Source organism: Excalfactoria chinensis, chromosome 2 (assembly GCF_039878825.1).
Source record: "Excalfactoria chinensis isolate bCotChi1 chromosome 2, bCotChi1.hap2, whole genome shotgun sequence".
NCBI classification, from domain to species: domain Eukaryota; kingdom Metazoa; phylum Chordata; class Aves; order Galliformes; family Phasianidae; genus Excalfactoria; species Excalfactoria chinensis.
In genome coordinates, this window is record NC_092826.1 from 76,700,379 (window position 1) to 76,721,986 (window position 21,608).

The window sequence follows — 21,608 nt, forward strand, 5'->3', positions numbered from 1 at the left end:
CTGTTCCAGAAAATTCTTGTCCATGTTAACCATGCACAACTTCTGCTTCTTCATAACCTGTCAGTCACATCATAAGAAACAACTGCGGTGACTCTGCATGAGCAGCTTCCCCCCATCCAGGTGAGCCCCTTGTGAGGCAAGCAGTGTTGGGGTTAGAGAAGAGTTAGACAGATAAACATACAGGTGACAACCTTGTGCTAATGAGCTCCCCCGGGTGCTAGGAAGGATATGATCTCACTCCAGAGGGCAGCTTTCTTCTCAAGCTCATATTTTAAGTCCTTTTTGCTGAACTTTTAAAAATGCCATTTTTATTATATGAGCTAGGGTGTTTTGAACTACTATAGTAACCACTGTAAGTACTAAAGCATCTGATAACCTCTACTGTGATAAATATTGAAACCCATTATGTCTCAAAACGAAGTTCTAACCCACGTGGTATTGTTTTGCTGCTCTGTAAATGGGAACATTGACATCAGCAGTAGCCACTGGACTTGACTGAGACCTTGATGAATGCAGAATATGACTGAAGTTAAAAGAAACCTGAGGAAATCTGTAAGAACAGAGAGTGGCTGAACCGATTCAGCCCCCTTTTTTCATATCTGACGACCACCTCTATTCTGTCCTCTTTTGGAAACTGTGGTGAACTGTCCTTTTCAAAACCTCCCCCATGGACCCAAAAACTGAAACCGATGCCTCCTGTGAAATGGGAAGGGAGCAAAGACATAAGATCAGCAGGAAGAGAAGCAACTGATTGCCCTCAAACTGAAACTTCTTTCCATCTTCTACTGACTTTGCTAAGCAGGACAAAGCAATTCAGATACAGGAGCTCATTTATAATGCCATCCTCCAGGACTGTCTCAAACAAACAGCGCAAAGCAAAAGCACTTTTCTGTTCAATGGATCACATTGTGGGTTTTGAATATGGAATATGAATGAGCTTGTTACTAGGGGGGAACAACGGACTGGAGCCCGAAGTGTCCACAAATGGAGAAGTAGGGATGAAAAATGAGGTTGTTTGTGAGGACGGTGAATAGAGGATAAATGGTCAGCAGGATAAAAACAAAGGAAAGTGAGAAATCACCTGGCAAAGATGTGGCGTTATTTTCAGCAAAAAGCCAAGATGAAAATCTGAAGAGCAAACTACTATCTCTGCTTTCCTCACAAACTAGGTGGGATTAAATGATCAAGATGCAGAAAGCTGCATCCCAGGACAATACTGCTGCAGGGAGGGGGTGAGGCTCCCACCATTTTGTCCATCCAAGGTGAAACCCCAAAGGGCAGGCATCTCAAGGGTTCAAAGGCTCAGCAGTTTCTGAAAATAGGACCCACTTAATGGTCCCAGTCAGAGCACCAGAACAATGAGGCTTTGTTGCCACTGACAGACAGAAACAATCAGTCAGGGATAAAGGAACAAACATGAACGAAGCAAACCTCTCATTAGCACAAAGGAAGCTATTTTTAGATGCAGAACTCAACTTCATTGGCATACAGTCAGATTTCCGTAGAGGAGTGCATGAACCAAAGTTTACACGCAAGTAGTTACCGTGACCTTGGAGGACTTTCCTCCTGAACTTCACTGAGAGCAAAAATGGACCCTAAAGGCCAATTCTGTGGTCTGAATTCTTCAGGCTCACAGAGTGGCTGCATTGATTGGGCCTGCAAAGCACAGTGCTGCTGGAGGTGAGAAATGATATCAGCATCCGGGCCCAGAGGATCTGCCCAACTCTGAATGAACCAAAAATAGAAAGATTTTCTGAGCTCTGACCATACAAATGATCCTTGTAAAGCTGTCAGTGCAGAAGACTGACAGACAGTGCCTGAAAGGTCATAAAATCGATAAACAGAAAGTCAGCTCACAGAGAAGTTATTAGGAAAGTAACTGCCCTTTGGCTCAAAGCAGGAGAGAAAGGTACACATCCCTGATGGTTCTGAGGTGGTAGCTTCTTTTTTGCTTCTAAAGGCCAGAGTAGAGTCTTCATTTTCCAGTGTTCTGCTCAGTTTTGCAATCAGCCCAAACTGCAGACTCTGTAATAAGAACACTTCTTAAATCCAAAGGGAAACATTCCCTTTCCCTGATGAGTATGGAACAAGAAAGGTGTTATCTGATCCTCCAGCTTTCTGCATGGGCAGTTAGCACAGCTCTTCTGTGCAAATTACACAAGAAGCAAACCTTGGGTACCTGCTCCCCAGGTAGTACCATGAAGACTGCAAGCAAAGCCTGAATAAGCTCTGTTGCACAGCAATGTTTTGAAGAAACTCAAGGGATCTGGACCATTTTGCACACTGACCAAAATGCCGTGGTTAGAATTATCCTGGAAATGACATGTTTTGTTTTCTGCTCCTGCGTAAGGTGATAACTGCAAGAATAGAAACATAAACTGGCACTGCAAGTGAGGGGGAAAAAAAAGTGAAAGATTCACAGAGGGGAAGAATGAAAGGAATGACACTTAGCTTGTTATTATTCTGTGAGAAACCACAGCAATTCTGCAACAGTTTAGGTTATACGCACAGATGGGTAATGCAAGGGACGTTTGCTCCAGCGCCCTTTTTTGCAAGAGCCTCTTTGCCTTCAAGCCATTCTGATTCCTTGTGTCCGGTATAACTCTGGTACGTGGTCTCCCACAGGCCACTCTGTGTTTTCAGGATGCAGCTCCAAGCTATGTGAGTTACCTGAGCATACAAATTACTCCTCTGCAGTGTTCCCACTGTCCCTGAAGGGGTATGGACTCCTAAGTGTGAAAATGTGGTGCTCTGGCAGCAGCTGTACTTCAGAGAAGCTTGAGAGGAAAAAAAACCTCCAAGAGTTTTGAAGCAAAGAAAAAAAGGAAGGTCATGTTAATCAACAGAACAACCTGCCATGGGCAAGAGACTCGTCTGCATCCTGCTGCCAAGAAAAACTCCCAGAGATGCTCTGCTATTCGGGTGTAGAGTTCAGGAGTGTCCACTCGTCTTTGCTTTCCTCAGACACTGAATCAAAGGAGGAGCAGCAGAAGTAAACATCTTAAGAATGTATTTTATATTCCGAATTCAAAAGTCAATCAGTAAAAAGAAATCAGTGATTTCCACTGACCCAGTTCACCAGACCTTTGGCTTTGGCTACATTAGAACAAAACCATTCTTTGAATTTTACACCGTCGCTTGCTTTTGAACATACAAACCATTCACTGTTATGCAAAGTATTTAGAAGGTTGTTTTAATGACAGTGATATATATTTTTGACTGATACATCAATATGCAATTAAACTTTGTAGTGCTTTTCATATAAGCCACATTTTAAAATGTCTTTCTGCATTAAATTCTACATGAGAATATCTTAAACAAGTTTTAAGCAGCTCACTTTGAATTCAGCCATGTATTGTCAAGTGATCAAGGTCAGAGCCTTCATTTAAAAATGAGGTATGAACACATATGAATACAGCATTATGTAAACTTCACTTTAGGAAGGATCATTGGGAGCATCTAGCTTGACCCCCTTATCATTTCTCAGTTTCACCCAAATATCCTGATGGCACAGGTACGCATCACTCCCCCCAAAACACTAATTATGGAGCTGCAGAAAGCGAGGAGGAGGTACCATCTCCTTCTGACAGCTCTCCAGTGCCTCAGCCTGTTTGGCAGATGTGTGTTGAAGGCTCCAGTAGCTAAACTTTCCTGCCCACTAAAAAGGAAAAAAAGAAAGAAAAAGAAACAACGTTCAAAGGGAACTTTCTTGTCCCGAGGTCTGTTGATGAGCATGGCCCAGAGCACATGAGCAGGGCATGGTCAGGAATCATGCTCAATGCCAGCAGAGAGTTCAGAGCTTCTCTATTCAGTATTCTGCCTACAGGCACCTGAAAAATGCCCAGTGTTCATCAGTGAGGTGAAAGAACAGCGCTACTGTTAGATTCCCAGCAATGTTTGAATGCCTACACACACTGATCATCGAATCACAGAGGCTGATATAGACCTCTAAAACTACCCAGTCAAACATCCATCTACCACCATTGCACAGTAAACCATGTCCCTAAGACATGAAGTCGCCTGCCACATTCTAAAGAGGCCAGGTGAGGAAACTGAAGTCTTCACCCTCTCCTCAAAACCAACACTTGGCACAGGCAAAGAATTCAATATTTTGGGGTGCAGACTGTTAACTGGTAAAACACTACTGCCCTATATCCTGTTTTGCTTCTTCCAGACACCTGGTACACCAGGCCCAGTGCTCCAGCTATACCCTCTTTGTCCCATAGATGTTGCCAGGAAGATTCAGGACCTTCAAGCCACAGAAGGAGGTGTAAACAAGACCCTCTCCTGCACAGTGCAGCAGGAGACCTGCACAGAGCCACAAAAGGGACAGAGCTGTAGAGAAGCCTGGGACAGAGCTGGGCACTGGGTAGGGAGCTCCTCCTTGGGCCCAACCCTGACATGGGCCCTTGGGAAGGGCAAAACACAGAGAGCAGCCAATAGAGGGCCAATAAGGGAGCTGTGAGACAGGACAGCTCTGAGGGGCTTTGGCCAGGGGTAGGTTTCACCTATGGAGAGGACGCCCAGTCAAAGGAGACATGATGGCAGCTCAGGGACAGGAGCGGATTTTATCCAGGTGGGGTACCACCATGCTGCTGCATGTCTTTGTAAAGCAGCCTTGAGACCACGCATCTGCCGTAGCAACCCTGTGGCAAAGCAAGTCAGCGTCATTTCATAGCACACAACTATTCTGGCTTCAACAAGGCCTCTTTCAATGCATCCATGGGCAGTCTGGCTTTGTTTCAACCTACGCTTTGTTTATTCTAGCTCTTCCTGGAAAGGGAACTACTATCGAAGCAATTGTAAATTTGTTTTCTTGCTGAGGTACATTAGTACTTTATACCCAGCTGAAGGCAATTATAGCTTAAGCATAGCCATAAGATTTAGCAGCTGAACTCCACCCAGGTGCTTTATTTTTACTGTGTTACACAGACCTTATCCATCCCTTGGTCTCTGCGTAGGCAGCTCTTATCAATATTTGAGTTTACACAGAAAAAAAAAAATAGAGAAAAAAAAAAAACAAATATAATCAGAGACAACAATCTCAGGGCGTAAGTAGAGGAAAACACTTAATTTTAGATAAGCGCCTGGCCTAGCGCGTTAATCTGCTGTTCAGCAATACTTAGTCATGCTGAGAGCATTTTATTCGCCATTAGTCCTGGTGTTTCAAACACCACTCCTCACGCGGTGTCTCACTCCCTGAGAATAAAGGTGGCAGAACTGGGCCTTCATGATTTATCCACGGTCCACGTAGGGCCGCCACGAAAACCTGCTTGAGTTGCATTGTTCCCGTTACACAGCCATGACTGGGGCTGCTCAAAAGTGATGCATCGGTGCAATTAATGTGCCCATCTGCACCTGTGGCCAATTAATTAGGCTGGGGACGCTGATAAGATGAACAGTAGCTTGGGAGCTGTTCGCACACCACAGATAATCCTAGCGACCTTCTAACCAGAGCAGGAAGGAACAAAAAACACTGGCTTGTTTGTTTAATTACTGGTGTGTTCTGATTGCACAGAACATATCCTAGGTCACAGCTATATTTTTGTTCATTTATTCCCTCCCCAGCTGGTTCTGAAACCTGGAATGTAGAGACATCCCATTTCTTGACGTCTGGAGATTCCAATCCATCCTGGACACAACAGGTTTGAAGATGGTGCTGAAACTTCAGATACCTCAGCGGCAAAGCTCTGAATACAGCTGATAGAAGGCCCAAATTAATTAATAAGAGCTAACAGCCTTGATTTTCTGTGGTAACAGGTAGCATCAAAGTGAAAACCACTGCATATTCAGTGTCAGCCATGCCAATGTGTTTATTCTATTCATACAATTTCCAGACCTGCCAGGGGACACAACCAACACCCTTCTACTCATTTTTCATTTAACCCACTACGTTTTGTAATCAGGCCCTGCCCTGCAGCCTTTTGACCATTGCTCCATAGCTCTCAACCCCTGACAGCCGATAGAAATGTACAGAAAAAAAAAACATTAAGTGATAAGCTCAGATCAGGATAATGCTGGCAATAATCTGAGCTGACTAAACTCACCTCAGGGTGTTTATTCATGTAACACTGACAGCAAAGCAGATCGGCTAGTTGGTGTTATGCCTTGCAGTTATGACATTACAAGCTCATTTGCAGCCATTCAGCTGACCTGTTTGTTTCACTCCCCCTTCTCTGGCACCATAGAGAACCATGTACTTCATCTTCAGATGGAGACTGCACAATCTAACATACCAATGAAAGATCTCAGCCTTACTGCTCCCCCACCACAAGGTCAACTTGCAAGCAGGACCATCCAAAGGATTGGAGGGAGCGGCCACACAGGAAATAAACAGCAAACTCTTCACTGGGTAATTTGTTACGCTATCATCACCAACCCCAGCAAAAGAATAAAGTGAAACAATGAACAGCATCAAGGTTAGACAGGCTGGGCACAGACATTAAATACACAAAGCAATATACTCATCTGGGCGAAGCTCAAAAATGCCATAGATAACAAACAGTGGGCAGCAAATCAGTGCTTCGGGTAGCAGGAGAAACTTTTGAGAAGCAGTCATTAATTTGGCTACAGTGATCAATTTCTCCATGGTGAAAGCAACAACCCACTTCACATCTTTACAGACTCATTGCTTACGAGGCCATGAGGAACTGCACAATAATTCAACCTGTCCTCCTGCATAAGACTTCAGCTCTCAGCAATCTTTTATAAAGCCTTCAGCATTCAGCAAAGGGGTGGTTTAATGAGACATCTTCCACATACTTGAGGTCCTCCTCACAGCTTCCCATGCTCTGGGGAGAATGCTCAGCAGCAAAATGACTCTAACTGGCCCCATTTTGCTCTCCTGTCGCTGGAGGTGTTCAAGAAATGTGCAGATTTGGCACTAAGTTATAGTTAGTGGGCATAGTGGTGATAGATTGATGGCTGGACTAGATGATCTGAATGGTCTTTTCCAGCCTTAATGATTCTATGATTCTGTTGATCTCTCGCTTTTTTGCACTTGCTGTCCCAGACTAACTGCCCATACTCACAATACACAACAGACTAGCTTCTGGGCCACTGACTTTGCCCTTTCCTGCCATGTTAGTCCACAGGTAGCATAGCCCCGACATTTTTCTCCCACCCCATGGCCCAGAGGGCCTCTGAGCTGGAGACCTGCAGCATAGCAAACCTAGACAAAGAGCAGCGAAGCCTTTATAAAGGCCACACTAAACAGGTCCATCATTGGAGCAAGCCTGCACACAATACTATCCCCTCAAAACACATCCTACACACCCTGTATAGAGTGCCTGTGACACAAACAGAATCAAAAGACCATTAAGGATGGAAAAGACCACTAAGATCATCTAGTCCAATCACCAACCCATCATTTCCGTGCCCACTAAACTACATCTGTCAATGCCACATCTACCCTTAAAATTCGCCAGGCATGGTGAGTTCACCACCTCCCTGGGCAGCCCATTCCAGTCTACCAGTGGATGGTATAACGAGAGAAAAAGCGCTGTTTGAGAAAGCTTCCACCTAGCCTGAGTGCTAACAGCTGTAGTGGGTCCTGAGGTTACCTCACTGCTCAGACTAGAATCAACCGATTGTGGGCATATCATGCCACATTATCAGCCTCCCTCAGTACTGACATAACCACTTCTATTTTTCACTTGTGAAGACACCTCTTCACAGAGGCTGCGAGCCCTCCTGCCTTTCTGTAGAATTTCCTCTCCCCCGTGAGGACGACATCTCCCTTACTCTCTCAATACTCCAACCAAGTGGCATAACTAAGGTAAATCCAGGGCAACCGTCATCTGCCTGTATCTTGTTTTGATGCAGGCTGCTCTTATTTCAGGCTTAAAGAGCTCGGGGGCACAAGAAATCTTGTTTGCTCCCTCAGTTTATCGCTTCATCTAATAAAACATGCTATCTCACCTGACAAACCTGATTTATACTCTTAGCTCACCCCAGCTAAAACCATCATACTTGCTAAGCGATCACAAATGACAGAGCGCTATTTGGTTTTGCTTTGCTCTTGATATTAAAAAATGAGCAAATACGCCATTTTCAGGCTTTTCCTTTCTTTGACAATGCTGCTCTACATTTCTGCCAATTGGTGTTAGTCACATCACAGTGACACCGGATGACCCAGGCCTAATTGTGCAAAGTCACTAACTGGAAAGTGACACCATGAAAGTCGTGGCGTGGCACAGCTAATGAAGGAATTCAGCTTCTTGCAGCTGCAAAACTCCACTTGCCCCAGGCTACTTACAGGCAGGCAGTACCACCAAAATCCACAACTCAAGGATAAAAGATATATATTTAAAATGCTAGGAGAGGCTGCATGTCAAAAGAGAAAGAATTACTAGAAGAGAAGCATAAATAAAGTCTGATTTCTCGTGGACTGGTTTCTCACTGTTCACTGCAAGCTCCAATTTGATTTTTTCTTCTGCTTGAGTCATTTATTTGGGAGATCTCTCCCATACAGACTTTCTAATAAGGTTCAAGTCCACGCTGTACCTTTTTCATAGCTTGGGCACATACACAATCACCATCTCTTTTCCTTTTACTCTTCTATCCACACATCATCAGAACAGAAATTATCTTTTTGATGGCTATCAAGTGTTAAATTTCATTTGAAAGGTCACTGGAAAGGGACACAGTGACTCAGTATAAGCATACATGACTCATTTCCATAGGAAACCGGGCTTTAAAATGAAAGATTTACAAGGAAAATGAGCTGCACTTTGGCTCAAAGCAATACACTTGCTGGAAACATCAGTTTGCTGAATATAAAAAATTATCTGTATACATTTGTTCTCACCTTGGGTGCTGTAAATCCTCAGAGATCCTCAGAAGACATTGGGTTTGTATTCATTATTATCCGTAACCCGCTGATTTCATTTTTATATTCCATGTGTCAGCTAAGGAGGTACCGGAGCATCGCTAGACACATGTGAGCCCAGGCACGTGTGTGCACAAGGACATGTACACTCAGGTATCACAAAGAGCATTCACAGGGAGATGTCACAACAGCTCCACTCCTTCAGGACACAGATTTGCACCCATGGCAAGGGCACAGTCACATCAAGCTTGTAGAGATAGAGCTGCCCTGGGAAAGATGGGGGGGGTGATCATTCACAAGACAATCTTCTACCTCTTTTACACAAGTAGATAAAATACAGTTTTCTCATGGACCACTTGAAAGTCACCTCCACACATCTGAAACTTGGCTGGGGATCTCAGCCTGCCTTTATTACTGCGCAACTCTATTAAAGCTCTCAGCGGAACCGATGAGTGAATGTCCCAGCCAATTTTACTTTCTGTATTAAAAAAGAAAAGCACACACCAGTCTATTGAAAATCATTTTAAAGAATTTTAATCATAGCAAATGTGTCTGAACAGTTCTCATAAAATCAGTGCTTCTACATATACCAAAGGACAAGACTCCAGAGATTGACCTACAAAAATACAGGGGAAGAAAGGGCAACGGAATGGATACAGCGACATTTAAGATACGCTATAGGACAAGCAAAGCAAGCAAAGAATGCTTCCACAAACATTCAGAGTTATTGACAGCACTTTGATTTTACCTTTATAAAACCAATATTTGGCAAGGTCTTGACAAGGCAGCCCAGCAGCTCGTGTATCAGTAGGGGCTCAGTAGACCTTTGCAAGAAAAGAAGGGCCTTCTAAATACTATGTTATATGTGTTCTTGCCTCTGAAATACATCAAGGACTTCAGTTCACAGTTCAACCAAACACAGCCAGCCTGCTTACTTCAATAGAACTAGGAGGTGGGGAGAGAGCCTACAGTGAGCAAATGAACATATAAAACAAGGAGCAGAAATGGCGGTAGTGTTGTAGAAGACCTGTATAGTACCTGTGCACCCAGGGCTAGAATCAACCTTCTTGGCTTGTGGTGCATCCGTTAATGAACCTGGAAGCCCAGAGTAGTAGGGAAGAGGACATTGTCATAATCAGGTAGTACAGGGCATGTCTGACTTCCTTCTCAAAGCCAGAACCAAACCTCTGTTCAGTTCTTGCTTTAACTGATGGACTCATCGCATGAATATGTACACGTCTGCTCCTCAGTGCTGAGGGAGAGAACTAGCTCACTTCAGAGCTGCACCTCAGGATACTCCTGCTGACATTATGACCATTCCGTGCTTTTCCTTTGTCTTTTTAACACCTGTCAAAGTTTATTTGTCTTTACCCAAATAAAAATATCTCTCGCCTCCTTCCCCTCTCCCTTAATAATGCAGAAACCTCTGCCAATAGGGCTAGCACAAGGACAGGCCCTGTGGGACAGGTTTGTTGGAATCACAGATCACAGAATATCTCAAGCTGGAATGGACCCACACAATGTTCAAATCCAACTCCTGGCTGCAGGTAGGACCACCTAGTCAAACCCTATGTCTGAGAGCGTTGCCTACCAACACTTCTTGAGCTCTGGCAACTTGGTGCCATGACCACCGCCAGTTCCAAGGCTCAACAACCTCTGTGCTTTTCCTTATGAACAACTTACCCTCCCCTGACACAGCTCCATGCTGTTCCCTCAGGCCCTACAGCAAACTTTCAATGTTTTTGGTGTGATTAGGGCTGCTGCAGCTCAAGTCATCTGAGCTGACATTAACTGAAAGGAGCTTGAAACATCGATTGGGAAGCTGACAGGCAGCTCCCCCAGAGAACACATGCATGTGTGCAGTCAATCCTACCTCCTCCACTGCCATCCTGGCCTGCTGGTCCCAGACTTCAGGGATCATTGTCTGATCTACAGCAGGGAGATGCACATGCATGCACCTGTCCCTCTGCGTTTTCCAGCAGCTGTGGGCCTCATCTGCTTACTCCCAGGACATACAAATATTTTTCTTCTCAAATGTCTTCTGCTGAGCAAGCTCTCAGAGCAGGAAGCCTACTGGGATTCATTCGGAGCACAGCTGAATTGCAGGGGGCACCTCCTCTTTCTTAAATAGATCTAGAACAGATGGTACAAACAAGGCCTGAATTAAGAACGGTTTTACTCTTTTTGTTTTTCCTAGTTCCTGTTTTTGTTTTTCCCAAAGCAATCAGAAGCAAAGTGAGGCTGGGGAAGGGGATAGAAGAATGAGAAACACTTTTTAGAGCCTACCAGAAGAGAATCTGAGGAGCACGGCAGGTCTCAGCCTAGAACCCTGCAACCAGCAGCCCATTTTGGTAATCTCTTACCTGAAGCTGAATGAAAGGACAGGTTCTTCAGTTCACAGGACAGGAGGTGGCTGAGAGACCTCCACATTTGTGACAGTTTAGCTGAAGGATCCCTATAGAAAGGTTTTGACATTTCTTTCAAACACTCGATTCCTATCTATTGCAAAACAAGCGTGAGTTCCAAGCTCTAACTTGAGATGTGCTCAGCTACTCTCTTTCAGCAAGGAGAATGTTCCCATTGTGTCCCTGCTGAGCTGTTGTTCCAGCAGAGGTTTGTGGCAGAAGCCAGCTGTGTTCCAGGCTGTTCTACACCTGCCCCATGACACCTCTTATCTCCTTGGGCCACGCAAGCAAATGCAGCAGCTACGGCCTGCACAGAAGTGATATAACCAAACTCTCATCTTCTTCTTGCAAAAAATCAGGTCACTGAGCCAATCAAGGATTTCAAAGTCTCTTCAGGAAAGGGATAATCTGCTCTCCAAATTGGTCAATACCTCCTTATGAAAGGCTGCTTGCTGTACATCTATAAAACAAGGACTGCCACTGCATATAGGACATATGACAAAGAACCTCGCAGGCTGAGTCCACTAACGGCTTTAAATGAGGTACGAGACCCAAGTTTGATCTCTTGAGAGCCGACAGCCAAAGCTAATTCCACACCCAGCGCTCAAAACACAGGAAGTCCAGGCTTTGCACATTTCAGCCAGCATCTCAAATTGAACAGGCAGCACGTGACGTTTCATTGAGATGGTGATGCTACTGCAGTTTTCAGCTGTTAGGAGGTTCACGAGATATTACAAAACAGAAGCACAAACACAGATTTGGAAACTCAGCAGACCTAAACCAAGCCATGAATATGGGGTTTCTTCTTCCTTTCCCCCCCCTCTACCCACCCAAAGTGGAATCAGAGAATTGATGTCACTGATGCACTAAAACTGCAACAAAAAGAGACGATAATGAGGAATCTTACTCATAGAATGTGGTAGTGCAAACAGTTTCTAGTCTCTGATTTGTTTTCCCCCTTATATTGCTGTTGCTTTCGCCCCCCCCCCAAAAAAAAATAGTAGGGTTATAGTATCTTGAAAGCTATAATAATCCAAAACATTTATTTACAGAGCGCTGACGATGACGGCAGTACACTAAAGGGGTATGACAGATGTATTACATTACTCTGTACAAAGCCCTGGAGATGCATTCCTATTTGTGGAGACTTGTTATCATTTTCATCACTGAAAACGCCATAGAAGTCTCAGGTACATTCAGATAGGATTCTCCTTGCACATCTGCAGGAAAACAGACTGGCAAAGCAATGGGAAGAAGAAAAAGAAACAGGAGACAGCAGTCTCGCAAGGAGGCAGTGCAAAGTGCTTTCTAGGCTCCTTGTTACAGAGCACAAAAGGAAGAACTCAAACCCGAGAATGTCAGACACCAGCAATAACAAACACAAACAGCATCCAGAGTATTAAAAAGCACCCTCGTTTATCCACTGCTCCCCAGCAACATTTCTCTCGATCCCTGGGGTTCGCTGGAGCTGCTTCATGCTTGTTGTGCCTGGATGGCTGCCCAGAGATATTCAGTGTTGTTGCAATGCTTTGTTTACCACAAAGCTACACGCTCCTTGCTGGTAACATTTTACAACTCTTATCATGCTGTTCAATGCAGCTACAACTGTCCAAACCTTGTCTTCTCTAAACCAGATGAGGTCAGAAAGGAAAAGAAAGCACAGCGCATGTAGCCACTGCAGTTATCCAGTTTAGCAAACACAATCATTAAGCAGGGATTCTGTTGTATCAACCTGTAGGTTTAGCAAATCCCTCAGCATTTCGAAACCGCAGGAGAAACACTATTAGAATCCAGTTTATTTCTCCAGAGTTCTTTAAATCACAGCCACTCTGCATTCTTAGGATGGCTTCTGCCATGGGCTGGGACCGCATAGTTTTACTTTATTATTATTATTTCCTTCTATGAGTTAAGAATTGCCAGCCAGGTACAATCAGCAATTAAAAATAAGGGTTATAAAAGTATAGGTTTCTACATTCAAATGCTTGAAAACAGCTGCCTTGGGAGACTACAGAGCCTCTGCTACCCAATATGCTTCCAAAGAGCAATATCGTCTTCCCCATAGCACAGCTGATTAACTTCACGTTACTCAAAGAATTATGCAGATTAGCAAAGTTAAAATAAATAGAGAAAGAAATTCTTAAAGGTAAGGTCCACCTCTCCTCAAGAAAGCATTCAGTGTATGGCCAGATCCCTTCACCTTCCGTACATTTAATGCTTTAGTTCTTGCTCAGTATATTAACCCGAATCATGTCCCAAATATTCCAGTAAATTTCTTAAGTAAATATTTGAGAAACATCTGTGACCGTTATTCCAAATAATTTAAGCAAGAAATTATTCATTTGCATTTCAGTCAGCAAATTGGCCGTGCCTGGAGACTGAGCTTCCTTTCATTCTCACAGTCAGCCACATGCACGTGGTACATGATAGGCTGCTTTGAAAGTACCGTAAGATCATAGAATCATAGAATGGCCTGGGTTGAAAAGGACCACAATGATCACCTGGTTCCAACCTCCCTGCTATGTGCAGATCATCAACCACCAGACCAGGCTGCTCAGAGCCACATCCAGCCTGGTCTTGAATGCCTGCAGGGATGGAGCATCCACAGCCTCCTTGGGCAACCTGTTCTAGTGTGTCACCACCCTCTGAGTGAAAAACTTCCTCCTAACATCCAACCTAAACCTCCCAAAGTAAAAGTGCATGCTTTTTACAACGCCAAAGCACCTTGCAGGGATGGATTCTTTTTTGTTTGTTTTCAGGTCTTGAGGCACATTCTTACCCCCTTAAGGACACACAAACCCCAGTGCTGCAGGTCTAGGCAGCGCACATAGGAGCCTATGGGGCAATGCTTCCAAAACCAATCAGCACAGAGACAGCACACGCACATCCTTTTGTCATTCTCTAGATGCATGAACCAGTACTCTTGAGCAAGAAGGCCAAGTTTCTCACTTTATCTATTGACTCCATCCCAAGAACCAAAGCAGTAGGTCACACACTGTTCATCTGGTCCTCCTGTTTTCCCACCCTCTCTTTCAGGCATGTTTTATGAAGGTGTGACAAATGAACTTCAATTGAATTTATAACTCACGCTGGAGTAAAAACTCAGGCATCTAGCTATTCTGTGGCACCCGAGCTTGGACGCACAAAGCAATGATGTGGCTTCCTCATGGGAGCCCCAAACAAGTTGCCACCTCTGGAGCAGCTGGTCCTATGCAGCAGCACTAGGTGCCTGATTGCATGAGGCAGTTCAAAGGGAGCCGCGTTCATCTCATGCAAAAAGCCAGACAGCAATACCTGGGCTTTGTGCTATCATGCTATCTATCTCAGCACCATGAAGTACACAACCTTTCTGAGCTGTAAGTGCCTGGGGCCCTTTTTCTAATCTTCTTGGCCTCTATTACACAAGAGCACGTGCTGTGTGCTTACCCTCCTCCCCTGAACATGGCAACACGTCCCCATGTTCATACGTGCAGGGGCTCAGTGCATTCCCACCAGCTCCATCTCACTGCCACGCTTAGTACATGCACAGTACAAACGAGGAGGGGGGGGAAACAGGCTTGTGTAGATCAGAAGGGGACTGTGGGAAGGATAGGAAGAACTTTCTTTTCTGGCTGTGGATCTCATCCAGTCTCTGAATCGCTTTAGACATATACGAACTTGTTAGAACAAAAATTCCAGGACTTACTTAATGTTAAAATGAGAAATTTATAAGTAAAAGGAAACACTTGGGAAAAAAAATGCATTTATTAAGCCTTAAATTTCACTGAACTTTGAAGGTAATTTTTTTCATTAAAGGTGCTCAAGGCAACTTTAGAAACATCTGCAAGAATCATTCGACTTGAGGATGAAGCAAGCAGCTTTGTTTGTTGACACGAGCATGCAAGAGGCAAAGTGACAAAGAGAAAGAACAGAACGGCCCCAGCTGTCAGGCCCACGGACAGCATGGGAAAGGTCACTAAAGCATGCTGTAAATCCACTGCAGCATAGCCAGGCCATCTCACCCTGCTGAAGCTCTTGCACAAAAACATCGCCTCCAGGGCCAGCTGATACTTCAGCAGCCTCCTGGATGACGCTGGGACTTATTTGCTCCCATGCAATCTCTTCTTCCCTTCATCCCTGCTTTGCCCTCATCCAAACACAGAAGAAATCTGGAAATAGATGAATCTCAAGCCACGCTTTATGCACAACTAGGATAAAGAAACTGGGTATTAATTTTTTTCTTTCATTTTAGCCTCGTTATGAATGTACCAAAACCAGTCCAAAGTCAGCCACCCCTGTTTCAGAAGACCTATGACAAAGGCAGTCCAGGGCTCACGGCATAACCATGACTGCGAGGGCAAAGCCAGGTCCCCATCAGTGCAATGCACATCAGGTCAAGGCCAACAGCCCCTCACTTCCATGAGCACAAAGTGTACATAAAACTTATAAATCACCTGATTAACCAGATAGAAAAATCTACTGCATTGCTTCATAGTCTTCAGCTCTAATTTCATATTCCACAGTAATCAAATGTGAGAATCCCTTTGTCGTTTACTACAACCCACACTTAACGCTTTGCCTTAAAACACTAAGAATCGAATTTCAGCCAACCCCTCATAATAAAAACAGCAACTCTGCCAAATTCCCATCCACGCTCTTCACTTGATAGCAAAGTAACAGAGGTACCGTAATTCATTTGATATCAGCCTTTTCCTGCTAATGTTTTATTCAGACCGTGCTACATTAATAAAGATGAAACTTCGGAGTCATGATTGCTCCATGTTCACAAAACATTCAGGCTCCTCTACATCGCAGTTAAGCGTGAAGAATTACTGAACACCAGTTCCTAAAAGAAATCCCACATACCAAAATTGCGTATTTTGAATCTTTAAAATTCACATAACCAAATTGCACAAAGTGAATCCTAAAGTCTGTTTGCCAGGAAAGCAGGAGCCATAAATGGAAGTCGGGACTTTCCGGGATAACAAAGAGGCTGGAGCCCAACACACACATCCTTCCCATTAAACAAGCCATTTAATAAGCATTCACAGAGTAACTTGCTCTAAAAATGCAGGTGCATTTGTAATGCCCCACAATCACTTTCAGTCTAATTTTTGGCTGCTCAGACAGCACCGCAGTCACAGTTAAGTCTCTTTTTTGTTTGGTGGAACTCAGCAGTGACTTTGACTTCTTACCGGACAGCAGGCAACAAAAATTAGCCAAAAACTCAGTGATTTTCACACAATTCCAAATATCTCCACAGAGAAAACATACAAAGACAAGGATGCTTTTTGAAAAAAAAAACAAAAACAAAACCAAAAAAGAACAAAACTGACCCAAACTCTGTTTCTAGAGGTACTTTTCAACGCCAGGGATCGGGACGTGGAATGCAGGATGACTACTGACACACTCGAGAAACATTTTTAACACCGCACATGACAACAAACTACTCAGTTCTCTTCTGTGTAAGTCAGCAGATACGTGAGGTGAGCCCACACGATGTGGCAGCTGCAAATTTAAACTGAGAGTCACAGTCCAAAGCCAGAACAAAACCGGCTCCTGAATTGCTGTTAGAAAAGAAGGAATTAACGTACACACCGCACACGCAGACAAAAACCTTGAGGTTTTTCTTATTGCTCTTACACAAGGCCGTAAGCAGGTAAATGGCTGGATCAGAAATTAGGTCACACATGCATTTCAGCAGGCATAAAGAGTACAGGAAATTCATATTAACAAAACAATGCACTGCATTATGTAACACACGATGGTATTCTGCTAATACAGTACGTCGTTAACACCAGATAAACTCCACTTCTGCCTGTTGTGTAATGTGTTATGCAGTGTGGCATTTTAACCTAACTTCTGGTTGCTCCTTCATACTGCGCTCTCCATGTGGGGATGAAGAGGGGCAGTTTTCATGACAACTCTGCAGTGCAGAGAAACCTTGGCCTCAAGAGCTCCAGTGGGGCAGGTACAGCCAGCACAAGGTTAGGGTTAATGCTGTTATCTCCTGGGCCTGCTCTCTGACTGCTTCGTGTCTTTATGCAGCCATCAAAAACTCCAATATGTAGAAGTTGATGCGAAATACTTCCACGCTGTTCTCAGAGCACCTTCCAGCTATGCTACGTACTCCTGGTATAAGCATGAATTGCTACAGGGGATAAGGCAGTAGAGGGCTGAGTCCTGTATCTAGTCACTTCCTTAAGAGTCTATAAAGGCAAGAGTTTTTGGTGAACTGGCTTTTCTTTACATAAAAAGCAGCGTAGTGTAGATGTCACCAGATACCTGGCTGCCTACTGGGAACAAAAGACTAACACGCTCCCAGACACATTCTGGAATTCCTGTCGTTCCCTACTGCAATCAAATCAAATGTGCTGCTGAGAGATGTCAATGCCTTACAGCTCTCCTAAGTTCAAGGCACACCGCACGTTGCCTTGCACAAAAAAAAGGCATTGAATTTGTTATCTGAGGATAATGTTGTGTTTGTTTTTTTTTTCTGTGCTATGAATATCTATGACAGTTCCTCTCCAAACATGACCATACATACACCATAACAATTAAGCACCATATGTTTATGCTATCCTGCAGTTAACAGAAAATAAGGAAGAAAATGGTGGTGTGGAAATGAGGAGGGGAAGAAATCCAGCACTAAGTCAGAGGTATGTTCTTTGACAAGTCCTAGTTGAGAATGTTTACCGTCAACCAGAAACAAAACCAGAAAACCATCACCATCTACGAGGCCAACCTGGGCACTGTAGTCTAAATTACGCTCTCTGTTGTTGTAATACAACCTTGAACAATCTCTAATTACTACAGAGAGCACTGGGTGGACAAGTCACTCTTCGGGGAGATTACACGTAAGGAATTGCTCGTACTTTGTACCTGCAAAAAGAACCAGTGCTAATCAATAGTACTTTCTGTCTTAGTAAAGGCCTGCTATGTGCCTCTCAATCCGATCCTTAAATCTCACAGATGTCAGCATTCACACTTACCAATTCACACAGAGCTCCATTTAAGCTACAAACAGTACTAACTAAACCTAGCGGAGCAAAGGCGCTGCTGAAATGCAGGTTCAGGAATTTGGCTCATTCTGAGTAGAGAACTGCAAATAACTGGGAGATCAGGACATTCATAGGTGGACAGGGATATTTCCTGTGCTTTTTTTTTTCTCCACATCTGTCACAACGAAGACCAACATTCATATGAAACGTGGCAAAAGGTCTGCATTATGCTCACCCACGCGTTTTGACACCATGACAGCCACAGTGATTTATGAGGGGCAGCACAACCCAGAAGAGGGCTCGGCTGACCTGTGTTCTTCTTCCAGCTCTGTCACTGCCTCTTAACACAAAAGCGTAAAGATTGCACAGAAGGGTCCGTGGTCTGTTGGCATGGTGAGGCTTCCTTACAGCAACTCCTTTTTCACACCACCCATGGGTGTGCAGCTGTATCTCCTGTGAGACAGGGAGGCAAAATAGGTGTACATTTTTTCTAAGAAAAAAATTAAGAAAGCCCAACCTCTAGAAAAAGAAAAGGAAGAACGATCTGCTGTCACGTCCTTGCAGGAAGGAGTCTTCGGGCTTCTCATGACCCACTTCTTCACTAATGGCCATGAAGGCCAATCTGCAGGAAGCCCTGTTGCCAGATCAGAGGTAAAACAGTACGACTAATGTTCACCATTCAGAGCCATTCTTCATGTGAAGTAGGGTAGGCAGAAATGTTTGGCTGCGTTGTTAAGCATTCCTCCTTTGCTTCCCTGCTCAGAACCTCCTTCAAATAGAAGATTCTGGAAGCGTCACTTCCCCATAGCCAAAAACAGGGGGGAAAATCAGACATAGAGGCAAAAAACCACACACCACAGAACCAAATGATTGCTTGTAAAACGTTTCCTTTTAAAAACTACTGTACACCCTCCTAACTTAATTAATGTGCAGTTTAAAACATATAAAACGTCTTACCAACTGAATGATTTCTCTTTTTACAAGTCTTCCCCTTCCCCCCAATTAAAAAATAACACATGTGGGTTGGTATCGAACACTTTTCACTGAGTCACGGGCCAAATCTCCTTCAGTTCTATGTGGAGCAGTTCTGATTTTGGTTAGAGAAGAGCTCATACCGCATACTTTACAGTACAATCAGCTACACAGATGTCTTTAATCTCATAACACAATAAAAACTGCCATAAATTACAGTCCCTTTGATAAATGATTATGGTGATGCATGCAGTCCTCCTCACTGCCGTTACCATCGCATAGGGGACATAGGTTTCTCCACTGGCAGCCGAGGGCTGTTGCCGGGCCGGCGCACCATCGTCTGGGAACAAAGTATCCTGCAGTCATCGGCCAAAGTTGCAGTGAATTGTGTCACTCGATACCACCACCACCACCACCCCAAGCCCTGGGTGAGCAACCCTGGGGCAGCCCCCCACCCCTCAGCCGCATGAGATCACCGTGAAGCGCTTGGAAATGCACGACATGTTGTGGAGGACGATGCCCAGGAGAAAGACCAAGACGCAGGCCACCAGGATCACAGTGCAAACCCCTGACCAGGTGGAGCTCTTCACCACACCTCTGCGGTCAGGCTCCTCCGCACCCGCCTCAGCGGGAAGGCCACCCTGCAGCGGCTGCTGCTCGGCCGGGATCGTCACCACTGCCAGGGACTTCTGCTGGCTGCCAGGCAGGAGGCGGCAGCCAATGTCTCCCGGCAGCATGGCCCTCTCCTTGGAGAGGGGCAGGGGCAGCATGTAGCACCCATTGCTGGGGAGTTTGATGAAGACAGGGGTGTGCTCAGAGGTGTGGGGGATGGCGATGACAGCAATCACCTCGGGGTCATCGGGCAGCTGTGACACGGAGTAGCCTGGTGGCAGCTTGGTGATACCACGGCACCAGGGACACCGCAGGTCCTTCTGGCTGGTCCTCATCTGCTGCAGGCACACCGAGCAGCACGTATGCTTGCAGTCCAGTAGCTTGGGCCGTCGGCGTGGGCTGTAGTAGTTGAAGCAAATCTGGCACTCCAGCAGGGAGTCCTGGGACAGCGTCTCCATGGTGGCTGGCAGGCACGGCACAGTGAGGTACCACCAACCTGGTGGGAGTCTGGCCAGTGTCCCACTGCCACCTTCAACAGCTTCTTCTCAAGAAGGCTGGGAGAAGTGCAGAGAAACCTCCGGTCCTTCAGCACCTGAGGCAAAGAGAAACATGAATTAGGTGGTTACTGACAGGAATGTGAGGAAACAAGAGCCTGGCTATGGGTCAGGGAAAACTAGAGATGACCTCATAAGGTAACAGATTTGTTTCTCTTGCAATGCTTAACAAGCAAGTCTTATTTTGTCAGCTTTACCATACCTGTCACAACAGCCAGCACTCACCCTTTTCTTGCAGTTATAAAATCACCACCAACCTTTCAGGTATTTATGCCCATGAAAGGAGAGGCACGAAGCAGGTTCTCCAGCATCCACCTCATATTTTCAGAGCTCCCTTTCAGCCCTTTCTGTACTGTAACAGTTCTTCTAATTTTGCCCTCTAAAACCCTGAGGATTTCTAGCTATTTGGCCCAGCCACTAAATCTGCATGCAAAGTGGAAGGAAAAAAAAAACAGATGCATTTCCACAGGCTCCTGAAGCTCAAATGCATTCATGAATGAGCAACCACCTAACTACATCGGAACACCCACTCTCCTGCGCAACAGAAAGGAATGGCAAGTTCTTCAGTTAAATTAACTGTGGGCTAGGTTAGACAAACAGCTTGTGAAATAAACCTTGCCCCTGACAAAGGCATCCCCCGAGGTGAAAGGCTCTGCTGAGAGCCCAGGACTGCAGCACACCATGGAGAAGGCACAGCATTGAAAGCAAGCTGTTGTTGGCCTTGTTCTGAGCTAGTCATTAAAAAAGGATTCCTTGCACTTCCCCACTTACTGCTTACAGCTATGCAAAAAGAGGCAGCTGTATTTACTTCCACAGCGAGTTGTTTAGCCTTGTTTGATTTCAGTCACTCCAATGCATGGCAAATATGAAGGGGAGGTATTTTTACAACTTTTTGCTCTGCCTTCCTCACTGTATTTGAAGTAGTATCAAATTTGCATCCAGATAATACAAGAAAACAAACCCAAAATATTTGCGTGGGGACCTTTGATTGTCTCTTATCACAACATTATACCCAGTTAACACCACAACTGTTAGATGATTTTTTCCCTTTTCACAGTGTTATTTCTTGTTCTTTCCTACAGGTAACAGCAACTAGGGTGCAACACGCTACTCAATAGGTGACAGCAGCAGAACAGAAATAATGTCATTCAAGAATACAAACCAGGCATAAACACCGGGTTTGCAATGCAGGGTGAGCCTCTGGACTATAAAGTCCCACATGCTGCCAATATTTGAACTGAGAAAACAAAATACACGT

The 21,608-nt window shown here is 44.7% G+C and overlaps 1 protein-coding gene across 7 annotated transcripts in view; it reads right to left on the reverse strand.

Moving 5' to 3' along the window:
* Positions 1-9,361: 9,361 nt before the first annotated feature.
* RNF152 (ring finger protein 152) overlaps positions 9,362-21,608 on the reverse strand; it is a 44,897-nt gene continuing 32,650 nt past the window's right edge. For all 7 annotated transcript variants that reach the window (XM_072329600.1, XM_072329603.1, XM_072329601.1 and 4 more), the window contains one exon: positions 9,362-20,388. In XM_072329600.1, the coding sequence (XP_072185701.1) occupies positions 19,643-20,254 (612 nt within the window). In that variant the 5' untranslated portion in view covers positions 20,255-20,388 and the 3' untranslated portion in view covers positions 9,362-19,642. The remainder of the gene's footprint in view (positions 20,389-21,608) is intronic.